At 48.4% G+C, this 19173-nt stretch overlaps 1 protein-coding gene across 9 annotated transcripts in view; it reads right to left on the bottom strand.

The window, feature by feature from the left end:
• The window catches only part of Whrn (whirlin), an 81176-nt gene that overhangs the window by 53197 nt on the left and 8806 nt on the right, over positions 1-19173 (bottom strand). For all 9 annotated transcript variants that reach the window (XR_001784212.2, XR_001784211.2, XR_390346.4 and 6 more), the window contains exon 2: positions 4546-4764. Coding sequence is in view for 6 of the 9 variants with exons in the window: in XM_006538309.4 (XP_006538372.1) it covers positions 4546-4764 (219 nt within the window). In the remaining 3 variants the exon portion in view is untranslated. The remainder of the gene's footprint in view (positions 1-4545; positions 4765-19173) is intronic.

Consider the following 19173-nt stretch of genomic DNA (forward strand, 5'->3'; position numbering starts at 1 on the left):
ACTCCAGATCCAGCGAGAGACACTGTTAGAGGTAACATCCTGATGTAAGCCTAGGGCCTCCATGGGGCATGCATGCGTGGGGCTAGTTGGGAAAAGAGACTAGTAAAAGCGGGAGGGGCACAAGAGAGGGCAAGAGAGGTAAGTATCATGTACACTTGTATATATAAAAATGTCACACTGTCTTAGGGTTTCTCTTGCTGCGATGAAACACCACAAAGAAAAAGCAAGTTGGGGAGGAAAGGGTTTATTTTATTTGGCTTATACTTCCACAGTACTGTTTATTATCAAAAGAAACCATGACAGAAACTCAAACAGGGCAGGAACTTGGAGGCAGGAACTGATACAGAGGCCATAGAGGGGTGTCGCTTACTGGCTTGTTCCTTATGGCTTGCTTATCCTATTAAGAAAACCCAGGACCGCCTGCCCAGGGATGGCCCTGCCCACAATCGCCTGGACCTTTCTCTGTCTATCACGAATTAGGTAAATGACTTACAACTGGATCTTACAGTGGCATTTTCTCAATGAAAGTTTCCCTCCTTGCAGTAACTCTAGTTCGTGTGTCAAGTTGACATAAGACTAGCCAGCACAAAAGTGAAGCCCATTATTGTGTAGAATTAATATATGCTAATATAACATTTTTTAAACCTCATAACAGAAACAAAAATCAAGACCACCTATAATTCTAGCATTTAAGAAGTAAAGGTGGAGGGACTGGAGGTGACTGAGCACATGAGAACACTTGATGCACTTGCAGAGGACCTGGGTTTGGTTCCTAGCACCCACAAGGTGGCTCACAACCATCCATAACTACAACTCTAGGGGATCCAATGCCTTTTTCTGACCTCCACAGGCATTGGGGGTGTGCCCCATGCACATACGCACATGCAAGCACAACACTCAGTCTTTGCTCCCTATCTAATCTGAATGTGGTTGGAGCAGCCTCACGGGCATGCTGCTCTGTGAGCCACTTGGAGGAGAGCTGCTGGCATCTTTAGTGGTGGCCTTTGAGATATAGCTCTTGTGGTCCCCCTTGTAGGCAAAGTCACGTCACTTGCACTCAAGTCTTTCATGTCACGAACTGTTCTAGACACTGAGAATGACTCAGGGCTCCAACCAGAACCTCACTACCACGCAGCTTCCCCAAGAGGAAGAAACCCTGTCCGAGGTTACACCGCTCACAAGCAGCAGAACTAAGATCTGAATCATTCCTGCCACACTGGGGTGGTCCCATTTCGCCCCCATGACAGTTGTAGAATCTGTGACGACTCGTCTGAAACGTCATGGGGATAGATCCTGCCTCCTGTGGTATTTGTATTCTCCCTGGTCTTCCAGATGCACCTTCTATATTCTTATGAAAGCTACCCTATGATGCCTGGGGTGTGTGTGTGGGGGGGGGGGGGGGGGAGACAGACAACTTTATCTGATTCCCCCACCTCTATCCTCTTGCCAATATCTCAAAGATACTTGGCTCAATCCTATCTTAGGACCTTTCTACATGTTGTCCTGATTTCTTGGGGTTTCAGGTTTCAAAATGGTACTTGGTGGCTCCTTAGTCATTTTTTCAGAGAGGTCCCCACTTCCTGTCACTCCCTAGCCCTTCTTGGAATTTCATTTTTCTTCACTGGCTTCTACCGTACCCATAGAATGAATAACTACGTCCTCCAAGTTGCCGTGTATAGAAAACTAACCTCCAAATTCATATGCCAATGGTATTTGGAAAGCAGGCCTTGGGAGGTATCTAGCAATAGATAAGCCTGGGTGGGTCTTCTATGACTCTGTGGCATTGGTGGTGGCTTTATGGGATGAGGAAGAGAGACCTGAGTTGACAATCTGTCACCAAGCAGTGGTTCAACACCAAGGCTCCCATCAAGTGCAGGTGTGACATTCTGGAACTTCCTGCTTTCCAGCCTCCAGCCAAACAAACCTTATCAACTACCCTGCCAGTGGTACTTGCATTGCCAAAGCAGAAAGGGGAACAAGGATGCAGATTTTCCTTATCTTGCTATCTGGGATCTTACCTCGATACTGTCTGCCCTCAGGCTCAGATTCTGGTGGTACTTTCCCTCTGGGGGCGGGGCGCAAGGACTCAGGAAATACTCTATACAACGCTCAAGCCATGGGACTTCAGGACCAGCCAAAATTACAGCCATTTCAGCTCTGAATTCAGGTTCTACCCAGGACAGTGGCTTCCTGTCACAGAACAAACAAACAGCAGAGAACAAAGCAAGTTCTCTGTCTGATGCTGCAAAGCCGGCCTTGACTGTAACCCAGGTGGATGATAACACCCCTCAAGGGGGCCTAAAGTGGGCATCCTTGGTGGGGAGGCAGGAGGACCTGCCTGCTGGCTACTATCCTGTGCACACCAAGCAGCCTCCTAGACACCACCACCTTCCCACAAGCCACTGGAATCTCCCTGAATCCTTCATATTGATGTTTGAGCAAAGAACACAAACCACAGTAAGTAAATGTTATGGTCTTATTGACAGAAAAAGAGAGAACCAAGAGAATCTCGAGGATGGAGCTTGGCCCCGAGCCCGAAGGTATGTGGTCTCCTAGCTGTTAGAATCAAGATCCTAAAACAGCAGAGGGATGTTGGCAGGACAGGAGTGACAGTTATTCTTTGTCCCAGAAGCACCCATGTGCACAATGCAAACAAAACCATGCAAGCAGAACCCAGAGAGGTTAAGGCTGCAGGGGCCCTCGATCATTGTTTTCATCCTTTCCAGTAGGAAACAGCCCACTTTCTGACAGGAGGAGGAGGAGGAAGAGGAGGACGGTGGCTCTGTAGGGGACATTTAATGATACCTGGCCTCCTTTAAGTTACAGAACCCCACAATGCCTTGAGCAACTGTCCTCCCCCCACCAGCTACAGTGCTAGTGGTCCTACCAGCTAAGGTTTAAGGCATACTGTTAGCCAAAAAGGTACTCCTTCCCTGAAAAAGAAGTCTGGAGAAAAGGACATAGGTCACTGTGGTGGGAATCCTTCTGCAGATGCACCCTGAGTTTCTCAGCTCCACTTTTGGGACTGTGCAGGGCCTTTTAATACATTCTCAAATTACAGAGTCAGTCAGGTTGGTCTCTGCTGTTTCCAGTCCAAGACCCCCATCATCCAAGGGTCTTCCAGGATCATGATCTGTGCATAGTCCATGCCTGGATCTGGACTCCTGCAGAATTTAATGTGTACAGAGTTCACATGTAAAGGCACACCCTATGTTTTCTTTCTTCTCCTGTTCTGGGTGCTTAAGCGGGGGCTACTATGGCTCAGGTTCAATTACCGGAAGGACTACATGCTAGGGGCTGATGAATATTGGCGATCTACAGCCCAGAGTGAGTTCTTGGGTAGAGCTGTATACCAGACCAAAAGGCCCCCTCCATTCTGCTGTGGGAGAAAGACTCACATTATTTAAATCAGTCGTCATACTAGCCTGCGACAGCAGCTTACCCTAGAAGGCAACACACACCTTATAGTGTTGGACCGTGAAAGGCAGTCTATGTTCTGGTCGAGCGAGGCTTACTCGGGAGACCAAGTAGAAAAATCTACAAGGGACCAAACCGTAAGCTATGCTCCCAGACACAAGCGCCTGACACCACATCAACTCAACTCCATAATCCTGTGTCAATCAGTCATGTAGACAATGTCCCAAGCTCCTGGTATTCTGGCTACAGCCAGGTAAGCTCCTCCCCACAATTACCTGGCAACAGCAAGGTAGCCCAGCCCATTATAAAAGGGACTGCTTGGCTACCCTCTTGCTCTCTCCTTGTCTCTTACCTCTCTCTTTCCTTCTCCCCTTCCCCCTCTCTCTATGTGGCCCTCTACTTCTCTTCCCTTCCCTTCTCTTCTCTCTCTCTCTCTCTCTCTCTCTCTCTCTCCTCTTCTCTCTCTCTCTCTCTCTCTCTCTCTCTCTCTCTCTCTCTCTCTCTCTCTCTGCCTTTCTACAATGCCTTCAAACCATGAACTGTCTCTGTTCATCGAGATCCACCATGTTAGAGCAATGGAGCAGGTCTCCCTCTAAGGAGCTGCGAGTCTAACCTTCCTGTGCTCCAGCCAACACCAGCCAACCCAAGCTGCCTTCCGAGCTACAGACTCTCTCGTCCCTGCTAGAGCTCTCCCCCTACCTTCCCTTTCGGCCACCGGCCAGAGTACATCTGAGGGGCCGTTCTCAGCTCTTCCACGACATACAGCAGTCTGTAGTGCCCAAGAGTTGGAGCTGAGACTCCCGAGAAGCAGGGTTGTGTGGCCTGTGAGGCCCGACGCCGCCCATCCTGGGCTGTTCCGTGGGATCCCAAGGCAGTCTAATCTAGCTCTGGTAGGATGAGGGTTGCACCCCCCCCCCTTTATTTCCCCACATGCAGTGCCCAACATTATAGGTCACAGGAGGAAGCCAGGAAGACCAAACTTGGGAGACTCAAAAGAAGTAACAGAGAGTCATCACAGAGCTCCGCCCTTCCTTCTAGCCTTGAGGGAGCTCCTCGGTGTACAAGGAGTTTGGAAATCCAAGGCATCCTCAAATCCCCATGTCTTTACCCATTTAGTGTCAATCTCACCTTTTTCTCATCTCCACTCTGCAGGAGGTGGAGGGTACTCCTTCGGTCATCTTCACGCTGTCTCAGGGTGCTGCCATGGGGCTGGGGCAGGCTGGAGGGAGGGGATGTGCTTCGACCCTGTGGGTCCACCCAGGTGTAGATGTGGTTGGTCACATAGCCCCCTGGGATACGCCCAGCTGAGTATACAGACAGCACCAGCTTCTTGGAGCCTTTGAGAGCCTGAAGAGAGGGGAACACGCAGTTAGAGGGAAGAAGAATCCACACACGGAGGAGAACCTTACGCTTAGTGTCACCATCCCCCACCCCCAACTCATGGTGTTCACATGTACAAATGCAGCACCTGTCCCACCCTATCTCAAGTGATCCAAATACAAAGTACATCATCTCTCAAGATACCTCACCGACGGAAGTGAACAGAGCAGGCCTGAGGCTGCTATCCTTGCTAGGTTTCAGTGCAGCGCTGGCCCTACTGTAGTGTTGAGGACCGTGGCTTTGAACTGTATCACATGCAGTTCACTCTTTTACACTCCTCGTGCATCCAGTGTGCTTACGCTGAACACCTGCTCCTCTTCTGCAGTCTGGAATGTGGGGACCACAGAGTGCCTATGTGACTGGCCCCCAATAAACCAGGGAGTACCAAGCATGGCACAGTTGGACTCTGGGAGAATGGAGTGTGCCCTAGGTGACTCTCTGTGGACTCCTAGAAGCTTGGGCTTCCTTTGAACTTCACTAGTAACATTCATAACTAACTAAATATGAGCCATGGAGTTCAAGGACAGTTGACCTTCCACACCCATAGTTTCTACAGATTCAACCTGCGTGTGTGCGCGCACGGGCACATGTGTACATATATCTAGGGAGGGACTGAGGTATGGCTCAGTAGTTAAAAGCATTTATCATGAAATTAAATCCAAGAGATTATCATGAGATTAAATCCAAGAACCCTGAAGTCAGACTGACACAGCAGCCTCCCGTAATCCTAGCAGCTGGAATTACAGGAACAGGATCCCCGGGGTGAGCTGGCTAACTAAACTAGCTAATCCACAAGCTCTAGGAAGAGTTGAGAGAATGTCTCAACAATGAGAACGGAAGGTCACCGAGGGCGACATCAAACACCAAGTTTGGGCCTCTACATGAATGCATATATATATGTGTGCGCACACGCTTAAGGGCTTTTTAAAGTCTGCATCTGCCCTGAACATACACAGATTGTTTCCTGTCAGTATTCCCTAAATAGTATAGCACGGCAGCCACTTGCATAGCACTTACACTGCATCGGGTAGAAGTACTCTGCAGATGACTTAAAGGCTACAGAGGATGCTACGCCACTTTAACGCTTTATCGCATTTACTTATTGTGTTTATGTGCATACATGTGTGTGCCGTGGCACATGTGTGGGGGTCAGACAACAACTTGTATGAGTTGGTTTTCTAGGTCCACCATGTGGGCCCTGGGGAATCAGGCTCAGGCTGCCAGGCCGGGAGGCAGGCTCCTTCACCCACTGAGCCATCTCACTGGCTATTTTACAAGAGGGTCACGAGCATCAACGTATTCTGGTGACAAGTTGCATGTTCTGATTCTAAGGGACAGGAATATATGTTGAATATATATGAGACTTTCTAGCTAAACACTGAACCTGCATGACAGTGTGGTCTTAGGACCCCAGTGAACTACTAGATACAAGTCAAAACCCGAAACACTGAGAACAGCTTAGCATTTACAAAGGACCTGTATGTGGCAAACATTCTGCCCCAAACCTGCCATGTAAAATCTCAAAGAATCCCCATGGAGTCATAGCACTGGTAAACACCCCCACCCCTACCCCTCGCAAAAAACAAAACAAAACAAAAACAAAAACAAAGCCCTAAACTGAGCTCAGAGGAAGCCAGGCATTTGGAGATTGCATAAGAGAAGCAGCTGCCCCCACTGCAGACACCAGGTGGTTGTAAAAGAGACATCAGACCCTGCAGTTTCAGAAACAGCTTGTTTAAGAAAAAAAGCTGACTTCCCCTGTCTGCCCCTAATGCACCTCCCCCACCCCCTTCCCTATTCCTTAACTACAGAACCCCCAGCGTGAAGCATGGATCTATTGTCCTCTGGAGCTCTGGCCATTGCTGGTGGGTCCTGGACCCTGATCACAGTACAGGCAGATCTTGAGACACCACCTCTTAGATACACCATGCAGCTGTTCTAGCTGTCACGGTGTCTGAATGCTCATCCTTCGTTTCTTGCTACAAACTTAACTCTTACAGTGGTCAGTAGAGAGGGGTCTGCCACATCAGTAAAGACGGGCAGGGACTCACTGCCTGCACAGACTGTAAGGGGCTCCTTTTACATAGCTGCTAATGTCAAATGTAGATACCACGTTTGTTGTACAATTTTCCAGGGTAAGGATGGAGAAACACGAGGAATAGTAAGCCAAAGTCTGTGCCCTAGGGTAGAAGCTGAGGTCAGTCGTATGCTTTCCCACAAGGCACCTGTAATGGAGATGAAGGTATGGATTCTGGAAGACAGTCACTTTGTATTGGATTAACAGCAGATGTACCTCTGTTAGGGGTTCCAGTATGCAGTTACCCCTATTTTAGTGATTGTGATGGGGCCTCTGGGGGATGAGGCCATGAAGACGGGGTTTTCATGATGAGATCAGGAGCTCTGCATGAAGGGTGGGTACACACACCAAAGCTTGCTCACTTCCTTTCCTTTGCACAGGACACAGAAAGAAAAGTGGTCCTTTGCAAGCCTGGCAGGCCACCTGATTACACTGTCATGCTGGCTCCAGCTTCAGGAAATGCAAGCAAATCAATTCCTGTGACGTAAGCCACCCACTGTGTGATAGTCTACTATGGCAGCCCTAGCTGACACTGCACCCCAAGTTGGGGCTGGTCTGACTCAGTTAAGGTTTCTTTAAGCACCAGACATGTGTACTTCCAGATCACACTGACAGAAGCTTTGCAACGCCTTGCACATGACATATTCTAATGTTAAGTGGGGTCGACAGGCTACAAATCATGGCTTCTAGAACAATCTTAGTTATGTCGGAAGAAAAATCTGGTAGGAAAACCAAACACTACAGTGTGCTGATGGCCAGTGCCTGCCTCTGGGTGGGATTGCAGGTGGCTGGTATTTTGCTTTTCCTGTTTTGTAATGTTTTCCAAATGTTGTATGATGAAAGCATACTGCTTTCAATATACAAAAATAAGTACCTAGCACCTGAACTGGGGACACTAACCTGTCACCCTCATCTGCTGCTCTGGGCTCTATGAACGCCACAATCCTCAAGGAACAATGGGGATGAGGGCTGGCTGAGGTTCCTTCAGACAGCTTGGGGCCCTGGCTCCCCCAGGAGAGCCCAGCCTGTGACCTCTCCCAGGGGAGGAAGGGGAAGAAGAGCCTAGCTCCTGACTCCACAGCAAATGCCAGGTCTTGGTGGAGGGAGAATAAGACCAAAGCAGCTCTCCAAAGCTCTCATTTTATAAAGGATTCTCCAGATGTGAGCAGGGCAAGATTTGTAGTGTTCTTGAGTATTCCCTGAGGCTCTCCTGATGAACAGTGGAGAAAAATCAAACCTTTGTTAAGTTGAAGGTGCTGGAGCAAGGGGCCTGAGATCTACCTGGTGTGTTTCTGCCCCAGCAAAACAGAGAGTGGATGTCAGGGGGCAGGTGAGATGAGAAGAAGCCAAGGCTGCCGACAGCTCCTGTGCTGGAAGCTACCTGAGCCCTCTCTCTTGCCTGCTGCTCTCTGTTCCAAAAGGACAAGCTCTCCTGTCCAATGTGTTTCAACTAGCAAGAGTCTTCCATCCCAGGCTCAGTAAGTAAGAGCACTGACTGCTCTTCCAAAGGTCCTGAGTTCAAATCCCAGCAACCACATGGTGGCTCACAACCATCTGTAACAAGATCTGACACCCTTTTCTGGAGTGTCTGAAGACAACTACAGTGTACTTACATAAAATAAATAAATAAATTTAAGAAAAAAAAAGAGTCTTCCATCCCATCCTAGGCGCAGGATGAGATAAGCCTATAAGTCAATCACTTTGCAAGGTCCAACCAAGAATCTACTGAGCACCAGGGACACATTACCACCTGGTGTACAGCAGGCTCTGAAGATACTTATGTTTGGAAAGATGAAGTATTGCCAAGTGCACAGTAGGTCCTCACAACAACACTTGGGTCAGATAAGTGACAGGCTGTGCCTGTGGAGACCTAGCAGTTCCTGGTGTACAGTAGGTCCTCAAGGCTGTTCTAGCCAATATTGTTGTAAAAGATAAGATATGACAGCCCACACAACAGGTCACGATATTTGTGCTTCCTGAAGAACAAGGCATCATCAGGTAACACGAGCTTCAATGACACTTGTCTGCTTACAGGTGTGTCTGCTTACAGCACACAGTAGGACTTCATGTCACCTGTGCCTGATGAGGTAAGGCATTGTCTCTGATATAAAATATATGCCAATGACACTTGTAGACTGATGAGAGACAAAGCTCAAGCTATCGCACAGTAGGTCCAAAGAAATGATTGCCTGGCCTGACTGGGTGATATAGTAAACAGTACCCCAAGGGAAATCACAGCCACCATAATTACCGTCATACGGCCAGGGGTCGATAATGGGAGGAGGGCATAGACTGCCCAGGCTAGCAGAAAGGGTCAAGCTGCACTTACCTATCCAGAGGCACTGTGCTGGTAGCTCGCCCTCTCAAAGCGATGCATATGAATGGAGAGAGAGAGCACACCCTATTGGGGTGGTGTGGGTCAAATGGGATGGTGCGTTTAAAATCCAAGGCCTCTGTACACAGTAGGTGCTCAGCAGAGAGCAGAGCCTCTTCCCACCTCCCCATGGTACTCTTCGTAGAGAGGGTACCCCAGAAAAGTCCGAGAGGAAAGTGGGGGAAGCAGCAGACACTGCAGTGAGCATCAGCATCATTTGTATTCCTTCTCGCGGGCAACTGGTCGACTCCTCTTGGTCAGTTCTATAAATAGGCGGGCAGCAACCTTGAAAAAGAGGAGGTCAATGCCTTTGATGAGAGCGCCATTGTTGGTGCTGCTGAGGAGTAGCCTGGAGGGCCAGAGTCCCCATGATGCCTGCTCCTGTGTTGTATAGAAGGGCTGCCTAAAAATCTAGGGGAAGGGACAGAGGGGTGAGTGTACAAGACACTGCTCGGGACACGGGGCTAGACCTGAGCAAGTCCCAGTCCCTGGAAACTTCAGCTTCCTCATTACAAGGCTGTGGGGCTGCCAGTCACATCCCTCAGACCATTCTGGAGCCCTCGAAGCTTAGTTGAGGATAAATGTGGCTTTCAGTGGGTCGTGGAGGGCAAGAACACCAGCATCCTCTGCGGTTGCTGTATTTTTCTGCACAAACAGAGAAACAAGATTCCTGAGCCAGAACTTTCAGTGTCCAGGCACGCTTTAAACACCGCCTTGGCCCACATGCCTGCCCCTCTACCCCATCTTCAATCAACTGAAAGTGCATGTCCGGTGGGAAGGCTCTACAAAGTTGGTTAATGACTGGCCTCCACCCTGACTCATCTCAGAGGGTGCCATTCTGAAGAACGGCTGGGGACAGCCACTCTGGCCTTCCACACTGACTCAAGACTGCTAACCTTGACTCCTGTGCTCTTGGCCATCTGAGGACAGGAAGGTCCCACTCACAGGAATGCCAGGGCAGTCACTGCACCTCAATTAGCAGAGCGCACCTGGTAGCCTGTGGTCCCAGGTGTCAGGGAAAACCAAACACCTCAGGCTGGTGAGACAGAGTCACGTGTCAGGCTTGTCTCTGCCACACGTGGTATTTCTAGGGGAAATAAGGTCTCTTCCTGCCCTTGCTGAGGAGTAGCCTGGAGGGCCTGAGTCCCCATGATGCCTGCTCCTGTGTTGTATAGAAGGGCTGCCTAAAAATCTAGGGGAAGGGACAGAGGGGTGAGTGTACAAGACACTGCTCGGGACACGGGGCTAGACCTGAGTAAGTCCCAGTCCCTGGAAACTTCAGCTTCCTCATTACAAGGCTGTGGGGCTGCCAGTCACATCCCTCAGACCATTCCGGAGCCCTCGATTTTGCCACCTGGCAATAAACAGGTTAGATTTTGTGACTGGTAAGATACTACCCAAATGGAAATTCTAAATCTGTCTGATTCAGGGCCATTAGAGTAGTCATCCAGGAGAGCAGAGTGGTCAGGGCCTTGGGGACATGTGGGGATAGACACCAGGCAGGGTTGTGGACAGGGCCTGGGAAACTGTCTTCAGCTTCCTAGATTCTGGGGGGTGAACACTCAGAATTGCTGACTGCTATTCTTACCATGTCCCTGACCCGTATCCTCCAACCTGGTGTAAACTTGGGACTCTGGCAGAGGAAAAAGGGGTTCAGAAAAACCAAAACCGAGGCATACAGAGGAAGCATTACAGGCATGTCAAGAGGTAGAAACCAATTTGGGTTTAACAAAGACACCTGCAGGCCAGGGACCTTTCCAATGGAACGGTGTCCTTGCTCCACAGCCACATTTGCATGGTCAAAAGCACAAACACTTCCATAAAAGTACCAGGCATCGCCTGTGTGTGTTGCTGACCTCCGTCATCAATATTCCTCCCTACATCAGTAACCCTGGGATCAGCCAGTCTGCCTCAATCAACTGCCTATCGGCCCTCTGCATCGAGTGACTTGACATGCTACTCGGCCCATCTGTTTCCGTGGTACAAGCTGGAGATCATCACTCCACTCCCTTGCAGGTAGAGAAGGCCACTGCAGGCCAGGGCTGCCACTAATGTCACCACCCACAACTGAAAAACTGGACCCAGGGGCTTTCCTGGGTTCTTCCAGTGCAAATCAGAGCAGTCCCCATCTGACCTGGCAGATGGCCTGGGGCAGATGCTCTCCACCACCAGACCCACACCATGATAATTGAAATATGAATTATGCGTGCATGTTTCTACACATGGTGCTCTCAGGAGGCAAATCACCTCGCTCTGCTCTTTGGAGAGAACTCTGATGCCCAACATCATAGGCCAGAAGGACACAATTCCCAGTAGAGGACAAAGGAGTAACCTGGAAAGGCCACCGTGCGGGACTAGAGGCATGTTAACAAAAGAACAACAATAACAAAACCATCTTCTTGTTCATAAATGAACTCATAATGGAAATTTTATGTTCGTTCATTCATTCACTCACTCATTCATTCCTTATTGCTATTGGTGTTTTTGGACAGGGTCTCTTTTAACTCAAGGTTGGCCTCAAAGTTCTGATCCTCTTGCCTCTACCTGTCAGGGGCTACCACTATAGGTATGCACAATCATGCCAAAGCTCCACTTTGTTTTAGAAGAAAATCATTTAGGGGGCTATCTCATGACCAGTCCAGTGGCAGTAAGCTCGTAGGTTTCCACACTGAGAATACTCAGCCAGCACGGAGTTCTTACTCCTTGAACACTGGACGTTTAGGCTTTAGCTTCTTCCCAGTGGAGGTATGTGTGACTAACATTCTTTTAGTTACAGCCTTGAGTACATATGCATCTATTTTCCTAGATTGGGCATCTTCATTTTTTGTATAACCAGACTCTGGGAAGATAGCCCGAGGAACATGCTCTCTGCCTGTTGTGATTCCTTTGGCCACCTGCAGGGGGCAGCAATAGCAAAATCACAATGACAGCCACAGTCTTCCCGGTGCACAAAAGAGAAAAGGTGTGTGTTACTCAAGGTCACAAAGAGAGTCAGAGGCAGGGCCTGGATATGAATCTAGGGGTCTCCAAACACAGCCCCACACCCTCGCTGGGGGTTCACGTACCGCAAGGCCAGCACAAGCCAACTCTATACTTTGTCCCAAATAAAGGAAAGTTTTCAAAGGGAGACATGGGATTTGTAGGCTGCAAGGCCCCAGCTGTCTGTCCTCATGGCCTGAAAAGGCCTCCCATTCAGCCTGCTTCGAGAGCAAGCAGAACTGGCAGTGTGGACTCTGCCCCCAGCAACATATTTCAATGACATGAGAAATGAAACTCTAACGTGCACGGTTTCCTTCTGTGTTAAGGACCTCTAACTGCATGGACCTCCAGCCTCCTTTCAGGCCCCCCAGACCAGCACTGCAGAGTGGCCAGATCCTTTTAGAATGAAAAGGGCCTGCCTCCCTTCCCTGTGGCCTCTGAGCAGCCATGCAAGCTTCCTTTTCCGCTGTCAGGCGGCGCCAGCCCTGCCCCCTGGCAGCTGCAGCTCCTGCAGGCCACCTGAGCTTTCTCTCGGTGTCGGGTGCTTCTTTTCCACTTCGGGCCTCTCTGCACGTGGGGCTCCTGGCCCGGCAAGTTCACCTCACTACATTCTCACTACAGGCGATCATTTCATCTATGGTCTCCTAACAGACCAGGAGGCACAACATTCCTCTGGCTTGATCTCCCGCGCACCCAGGGGTAGACACGGGAGGCGGTGAGCAAGGAGTTCCACATAAAGTGAACAGGGCAGTAAAGCAGGCAAGAAAGCCTTCCTGTCAGGGCTGGCCACCAGCGGGGATGCTACATCTTGAGTACCATGGCTTTTCTAGTAAAACAAAATTCATTTCACATTTCACTTTTCTTTTCTAACTTGTGCTAAATATCCCAGGCTGGAATCTAAATCATGGTCTTCCTGCCTTCAGCGCTCCTTGGACTGTAGAAACTCAGCTACAGATCTCGCTTTTTGTTTTGATTCTAGAAATCTCAGAATTCAATGTAAAGGTGAAACACACAAACATACACACACTTTTGTTTTATTTGTGTGTGTGTGTGTGTGTGTGTGTGTGTGTGTGTGACTTAAGTGTGTATAATTGTATTCATGAGAGTGCTGGTACCCAGGTGCCACCTTGTGCGTTTGAAAATTAAAGGACAACCTTGTTTAAGGGCTCTCTTTTGAGACTTGGGAAATGATGGTTCAGGGCTTATAAGCACTTGCTGTTCTTGCAGAGCCCCCTAGTTTGGTTCCCAGCACCCACACAATGACTTACGATTGCTTATAATACCAGCGCAAGGTGGTCCTGAGCCCCTTTTTTGGGCATTGCGTGCACGTGGTACACATACAGACAAGGCTCACCTCTGACCTTCCGTGGGCAGCAAGCAAGCACATGAGGCATGTAGACACAAGTACTCACTCAAAGCACCCCTACACGTGAAAGTAAACCTTTTAAAAACAAACAAATAAATAAAAGCTCCCCTGCCGCCATTCGCCATTCTCAGCCTCACATACCAGGCTAGCTTCTGGGGAATTCTCCTGTCTCCACCCCCATCTTGCCAAAGGAGTTCTGGGACTACAACTACTACTGTACTGCCCCCTTTTATCCTGTTCTGGGGATTAAGCTCAGGTCCTCAGAGCTGGGTAGCAAACACTTTTCCCCACCAGCATTCCCTGGCTCTCTCGCTAATCATTACAGTCTAATAAAATCTTTGAACCCCTGCCTGTTTTGTAAAAGGACAGGATCTGTCTGTATAGCCCTGGCTACTCTGTCTATCAGGATGCCTTGAACTCCCAAAACTCCACCTGCTTCTGCTTCCTGAGCGCTAGAATCAAAGGTGTGCACCACCTTGCCCAGCTCCCTCTGCCTTTTCAAGGATGCACTTTTAAAGTTTACATCACTTATCACTTTTTTTAAGCCTATGTAGGAATATTATTAAAACATATATAAAAAAATAAGTAAATTAATCAGGTTGAGTGTGGAGAGGATGTTAAGTCTCACCACTGTGGTTGGTACTCCCTGACAAGATGATGGAGAATGAACTCGAGACCCTGAAATCCCTGCACAGGTCTAAGACTGAAAACTTCTGTGCAGTCAGAGGCAGAATGTTTCCCACCATAACTCTGATGTCTCCCTCCTCTCCCGGACTTGGTCTAAGAATACACACTGAGTTATATACATCCCCTTACACAGAAGTCACGCACTGTTATTTCTGTATTGTCTTGGGATGACGGCAGACTTGTTCTGTGGTCTGGTAAGAATATACAATCAGTCACCCACAGCTTCATGACAGCATCACCAACATCTGCATGCCACCTTGGGGACCACAGGCAGTGTGGTCTGCTCCAGAGCTGTATGCTTGAGCTGTTTCAAACATGGAGAGAACCCCTTCCCCTCCGGGAATCTGTGGGCGTCCTCCAGGACCCATCCCTGAACGCTGCTCAGAGTAAACATCCTGGAAGACCATGTCATATGCAGGAAGGAGAACTTCAAGAAAACACGACCCCAGGCACAGGAAATGGGAAGTGTGGCGGCCCCAGGAAGAAGGCCAGAAGGTGATGAACAAGAGGGAGTTTCTTTAATGTTACGAAATTTGCCTTTCAAGGGGCTCCTGGAGCCCCATCCCTCCTTGGGGAAGTGCAGGTAACAGTTGCTGAGGGAGGGAGCGTGCATCTTCATAGAGGTCGCCACTGGAAAGTTGCCCATGGTCTTGTAATAACCCATCAACCAAGCTCCTGTTATCAACTCTCTGGAACCCACCGAGTCACACAGACACAGAGACCATGGAAGAAGGAGTGCTAACTGGGCAGAGGTCAGGGGGAATGAGAAGGGAATGACAGGCAAATATATACTACTATGGTCGTGAGGAACGAAACCCACTGCTATATATAGTGTATCCTAACAAAGCAGAAAAGAGCTTCGTCTTTCAGGAGAGCCTCGCTGGGTTTGTTCCCTTCCTCCTTCCGTTGAGTCTTTCACCTTGCCCGCTCTTTTGGAGAGCATCGATGGGTTCCCAATGGAGTGTCTTATGGCCTGGGATCCTTAGCACACGTCTGTGCTTTGTGAAAGAAGAGACCTTCACTTCTGTCCTGGGAACGTAGATCCCAGGAGACAGATTAGACATCTAGAAGGCCCCGCTCTTCACCGTCATCACCCTAATAACTTAGTCGGTTGCAGCTTGCTGTTCAAAAGTAATTAAAAGCCTTCAGCCAGAAAAAAGAAAGTGTTGGGGGAGGTGACTCCCTGACCTTGGGAGGAATCTGTAAGAAAATGCAAGGGAGCCATGGGTAACAGTGACCACAACTCCCAAAATGAAGGCAGAGATGCTTCCAGAAAGACATCGATTGCTTTCAATGTGAGCCTTTAACTGCTCACGGGGCAGCCTTTTAGTGCCTTATAATGGAAATAAATTGCTTTTCAAATGTTCTTTTAATTTTTGTCTACTTATTCTCTCTCTCTCTCTCCCTCTCCCTCCCCCCTCCCCGCCCCCACACACAATGCTCCAGCAATCATAAATACAATTGCCCAAGCTGAGTCTCGATGGGTTTGCAATGGAGTGTTTTATGGCCTGGGATCAATGTGCAGAGCACACCACGTCTGTTTCTATCAATGTCAATGTCTTGGCTGAGGAGCAGACACACGGAGGGGTTGATTTTCCCCTCAGACTTGTCCTAGCCTGGCCCTCCAGCTCTCACTACTTGCTGACCTTTCTCGGCTGAAAGGGCTGCGGGCTTCCAACTGAATTCAACTTCCGCCTGAAGAATCTGAATGCAGGGTGGAGGGCCAGCCATCTTTTAGAAGCCAACCCAGCAGGTGTCAGAAAGAAAAAGATTGATAAAGTTGATGACATTCAATACTAAACTTGTGATTAAATAGACATGCATAGAATACCAATAAGAAGTTGCATACCAAAAAGCATAAACATATCCACAAACCACAGACATAGCGTTTGGTCTATCAGCTTGGGAAAAAGAAAAGAAATACAACATCCAGTGTGGACACGGATGCTTAGAAATGCGGGCTCTCACAGCATGGGAGGGACTATCAAAAACCAATCTCCTTCCTAAGAGCAGTTTGGCCACAGTTACCAAAGGTCTGAAAATTATGCCTCTCCCCTGAGCCAACACCACCCCCTAGAGAGATAGCCCAAGGAATTATTACCAACACCCTTAAAGATGAATGTGCCACAATGTGGAACTCGGCAATACGGATAACATTGAAAATGCAAGCTGCCCAACAAGAAATTAGTTAGATAAATCACACATCTTCCTTTCAACATATTATGTGATCATTAAAAGTCACACACTAGAAACATTTGTCAAGGAGGGAGGACTGTCTTGATTCATTACTGAGTAAAAGCAGTGGACAGGCAACTGTACAGCTACAGCCAGACAGGCAGGTGTGTGGAGACTCCTCCCAAAATGGTTCTCACAGGGAACTGAAAATACACGTGTCAAACTATAAACAGAAAACACTTTCTGGTAGATGGATTATCATTAATCTAAAATCTCTCTGCTTTTCTCTCTTTTTTTATTTTTAGATTTATGAATCTGAGTGTTTTACCTGCATGCACATGTGTGCACACCACATCCAAGCTTAGTAGGTATAGAGGTCAGAGAAGGGTATTGATCCCCCGAAACGATAGTTAGGTATTGGCTATGAACTGCCCTGTTGGTGCTGGGAACAGAAGCCAGGTCTGCAAGAGCAGCAAAGCTCTTAACCTCTCTCCGGGTTCCTCTTTTTTTTTCTTCTTCTTATGTATGTGCTTTTCTGAACCTGAGAAATGACTTCATTTATTATTGTGTGTCTGTATGGCTTGTGTATAAGGTACGTGTGCATATGTACATGGGGATAAGAAAACAAAATTATGGACTCTTATCTTTTTCCACCTTTATGTGGGTCTTAGGAATTGAACCTGGTTGCCAGGCTCCATATTAGCCCTTCTATTAGCTGAGGTATCTTGCCAGCCTACCATTTTTCAACTGAACCCTTATGTTGCAGGTCATTCAAATAAATAAAGAGGAACACACACACACACACACACACCTATACAAGCATTTTACTTTAAAGACTCAGGCAGACTTTTCCAAGGAACATAGCAAATTGGACCTTAGTTTTGTCCAATCAAATGAATGGTGGGTGACCAGCAGCTTTGTACAGGGGTGAGCCCCAAGTCTGCTGATCCTGCTTTGATGGTGCATGGATAAAGTCAGGGGATGCACCATACAAGATGATTCAGCAGTCACTGGACTATGCTTATTGAGGTGGGAAGAGCAGGGGATTGAGCTGAGCTGATCATCATCTAGCAGAGAATTTTCATGGACAGTGCACAAAAATAACACCCTGACAAAGCCAGGTATAGTGGCACATGCCTTTAATACCAGCACTGAGGCAAAGGCAGGAAGATCTTTGTGAGTTCGAAGCCAGCCAGGTCTAAGTAGAGAATTCCAGCCCAGTGAGGGGTGCATAAAGAGACCTGATCTCAAACCAAGCAAAGCCAAGCAAAACAAACAAACAAACAAACAAACAAACACAACCCAAAAATCCAACACTGACAAAGGTCAGGGCGTCACCAGTGAGGAAGAACAGAAAGTTAAAAGGACAGTTAAAGAGTCAGTGTGACTCTTCTCCCTAAAGTCTACCATGAAATACAGCCACCTAGGAAAGGCAAGGTGGCCAGAACCTCAGTTTTCTGCCTCCTTGTAAGCTTCCTCATCAAATGGCTGCACAGAGATGGATAAGGTAGACGGAAGTGATGACAGAGAGCAGACAGGCGGGGGGTGGGGGTGGGAAGGTGCACTGAGGCCTGGTGTGTATGAGTTACACTTCAGGACCTTCAGGACCAGTTGTTGCTGTTTGCAGGTAAAAGCAGATGAGACTAAGCACCAAGGGGACTGAGTTAAAGAGTATGCCCCTTGCCTTGAGATCTTCTAACTCAAGAGAGAAGGCAAGCCCCAAACAGAATAGAAGGCAGAGCAGAGGGGCACACTTCCAGGAGGGCAGCAGTGATGAGGAGGAGGAAGAAGAAGAAGAGGAGGAGGAGGAGGAGGAAGAAGAGGAGGAGGAGGAGGAGGAGATGTTCTGAGATTCTGTACTGGGGCTGGAGCCATCATCCCCGTAGGAGATAGGCAAAGGCATGGCAAGGCTACTGATGATGGGGAGTGTCAGCTTATGGAGTCAAAAGAAGGACATCAGAGACAGGTGAGGAAGGAGAATAAAGAATCCATATGTATTAACCATAGGTAAGCCTGGGAGAAGTCTTGGGACAAGAACTGGGGGGACAGCGGGACTCCAGGAGGAGAAGTTATGAAAGTGCTGGTATTTGCAGAGAGGAGGAGAGGAAGGCAGGCAAGGAGAATAAGCTGAGTTCACACACTACAAAGGAGCCCCGCCCACCCCCATCTGAGCCAGAAGATTAAAGGGCAGAAGGAAAGTCCCTATTCTAACGTCTGAGAGCACTCTTGCATAGCTACATGGGAGATGAACTTCTAAAAACTGGACCATATTTCTTAATCAGAAACCTCTTAAAGTGGCCTTGCGTACCATTTCAGATGTGGTTTAAATCAATTACAAGGTTTTTTTTTCTTCTTCTTCAGTACAAAAAGCCTGCGCTATCAAATCAAACTCTCACCTGCGTTAATTGCTTTAATGGGCTCTGGAAATAGCAGCCTCCTCTCCTCAGGCATGGGGACCCCTGGGGAGCCCATCAAGGAAGGATGCTGAGAAGACCAGGGACAAACAAGGCTGGCCTCTCTGGGCTGCTAGGCCATGCAACTGTCCCATCAGCCTCCCATTATTTAAGGCCTCACAGGAAAATATTCAGAAGGCAGGTGGGAACTCCCAGTTCCATTTATCCACCGAGCTTTCCTGTGGCTATAAAGCAAAACTGTAGATACCAGAAGCCAGATAGGAGTCATTGCATTTTAAGAGAAACATGGAGACGCCGACTACAC

The sequence above is a fragment of the Mus musculus genome, chromosome 4 (genome assembly GCF_000001635.26).
Source record: "Mus musculus strain C57BL/6J chromosome 4, GRCm38.p6 C57BL/6J".
Classification (NCBI taxonomy): Eukaryota; Metazoa; Chordata; class Mammalia; order Rodentia; family Muridae; genus Mus; species Mus musculus.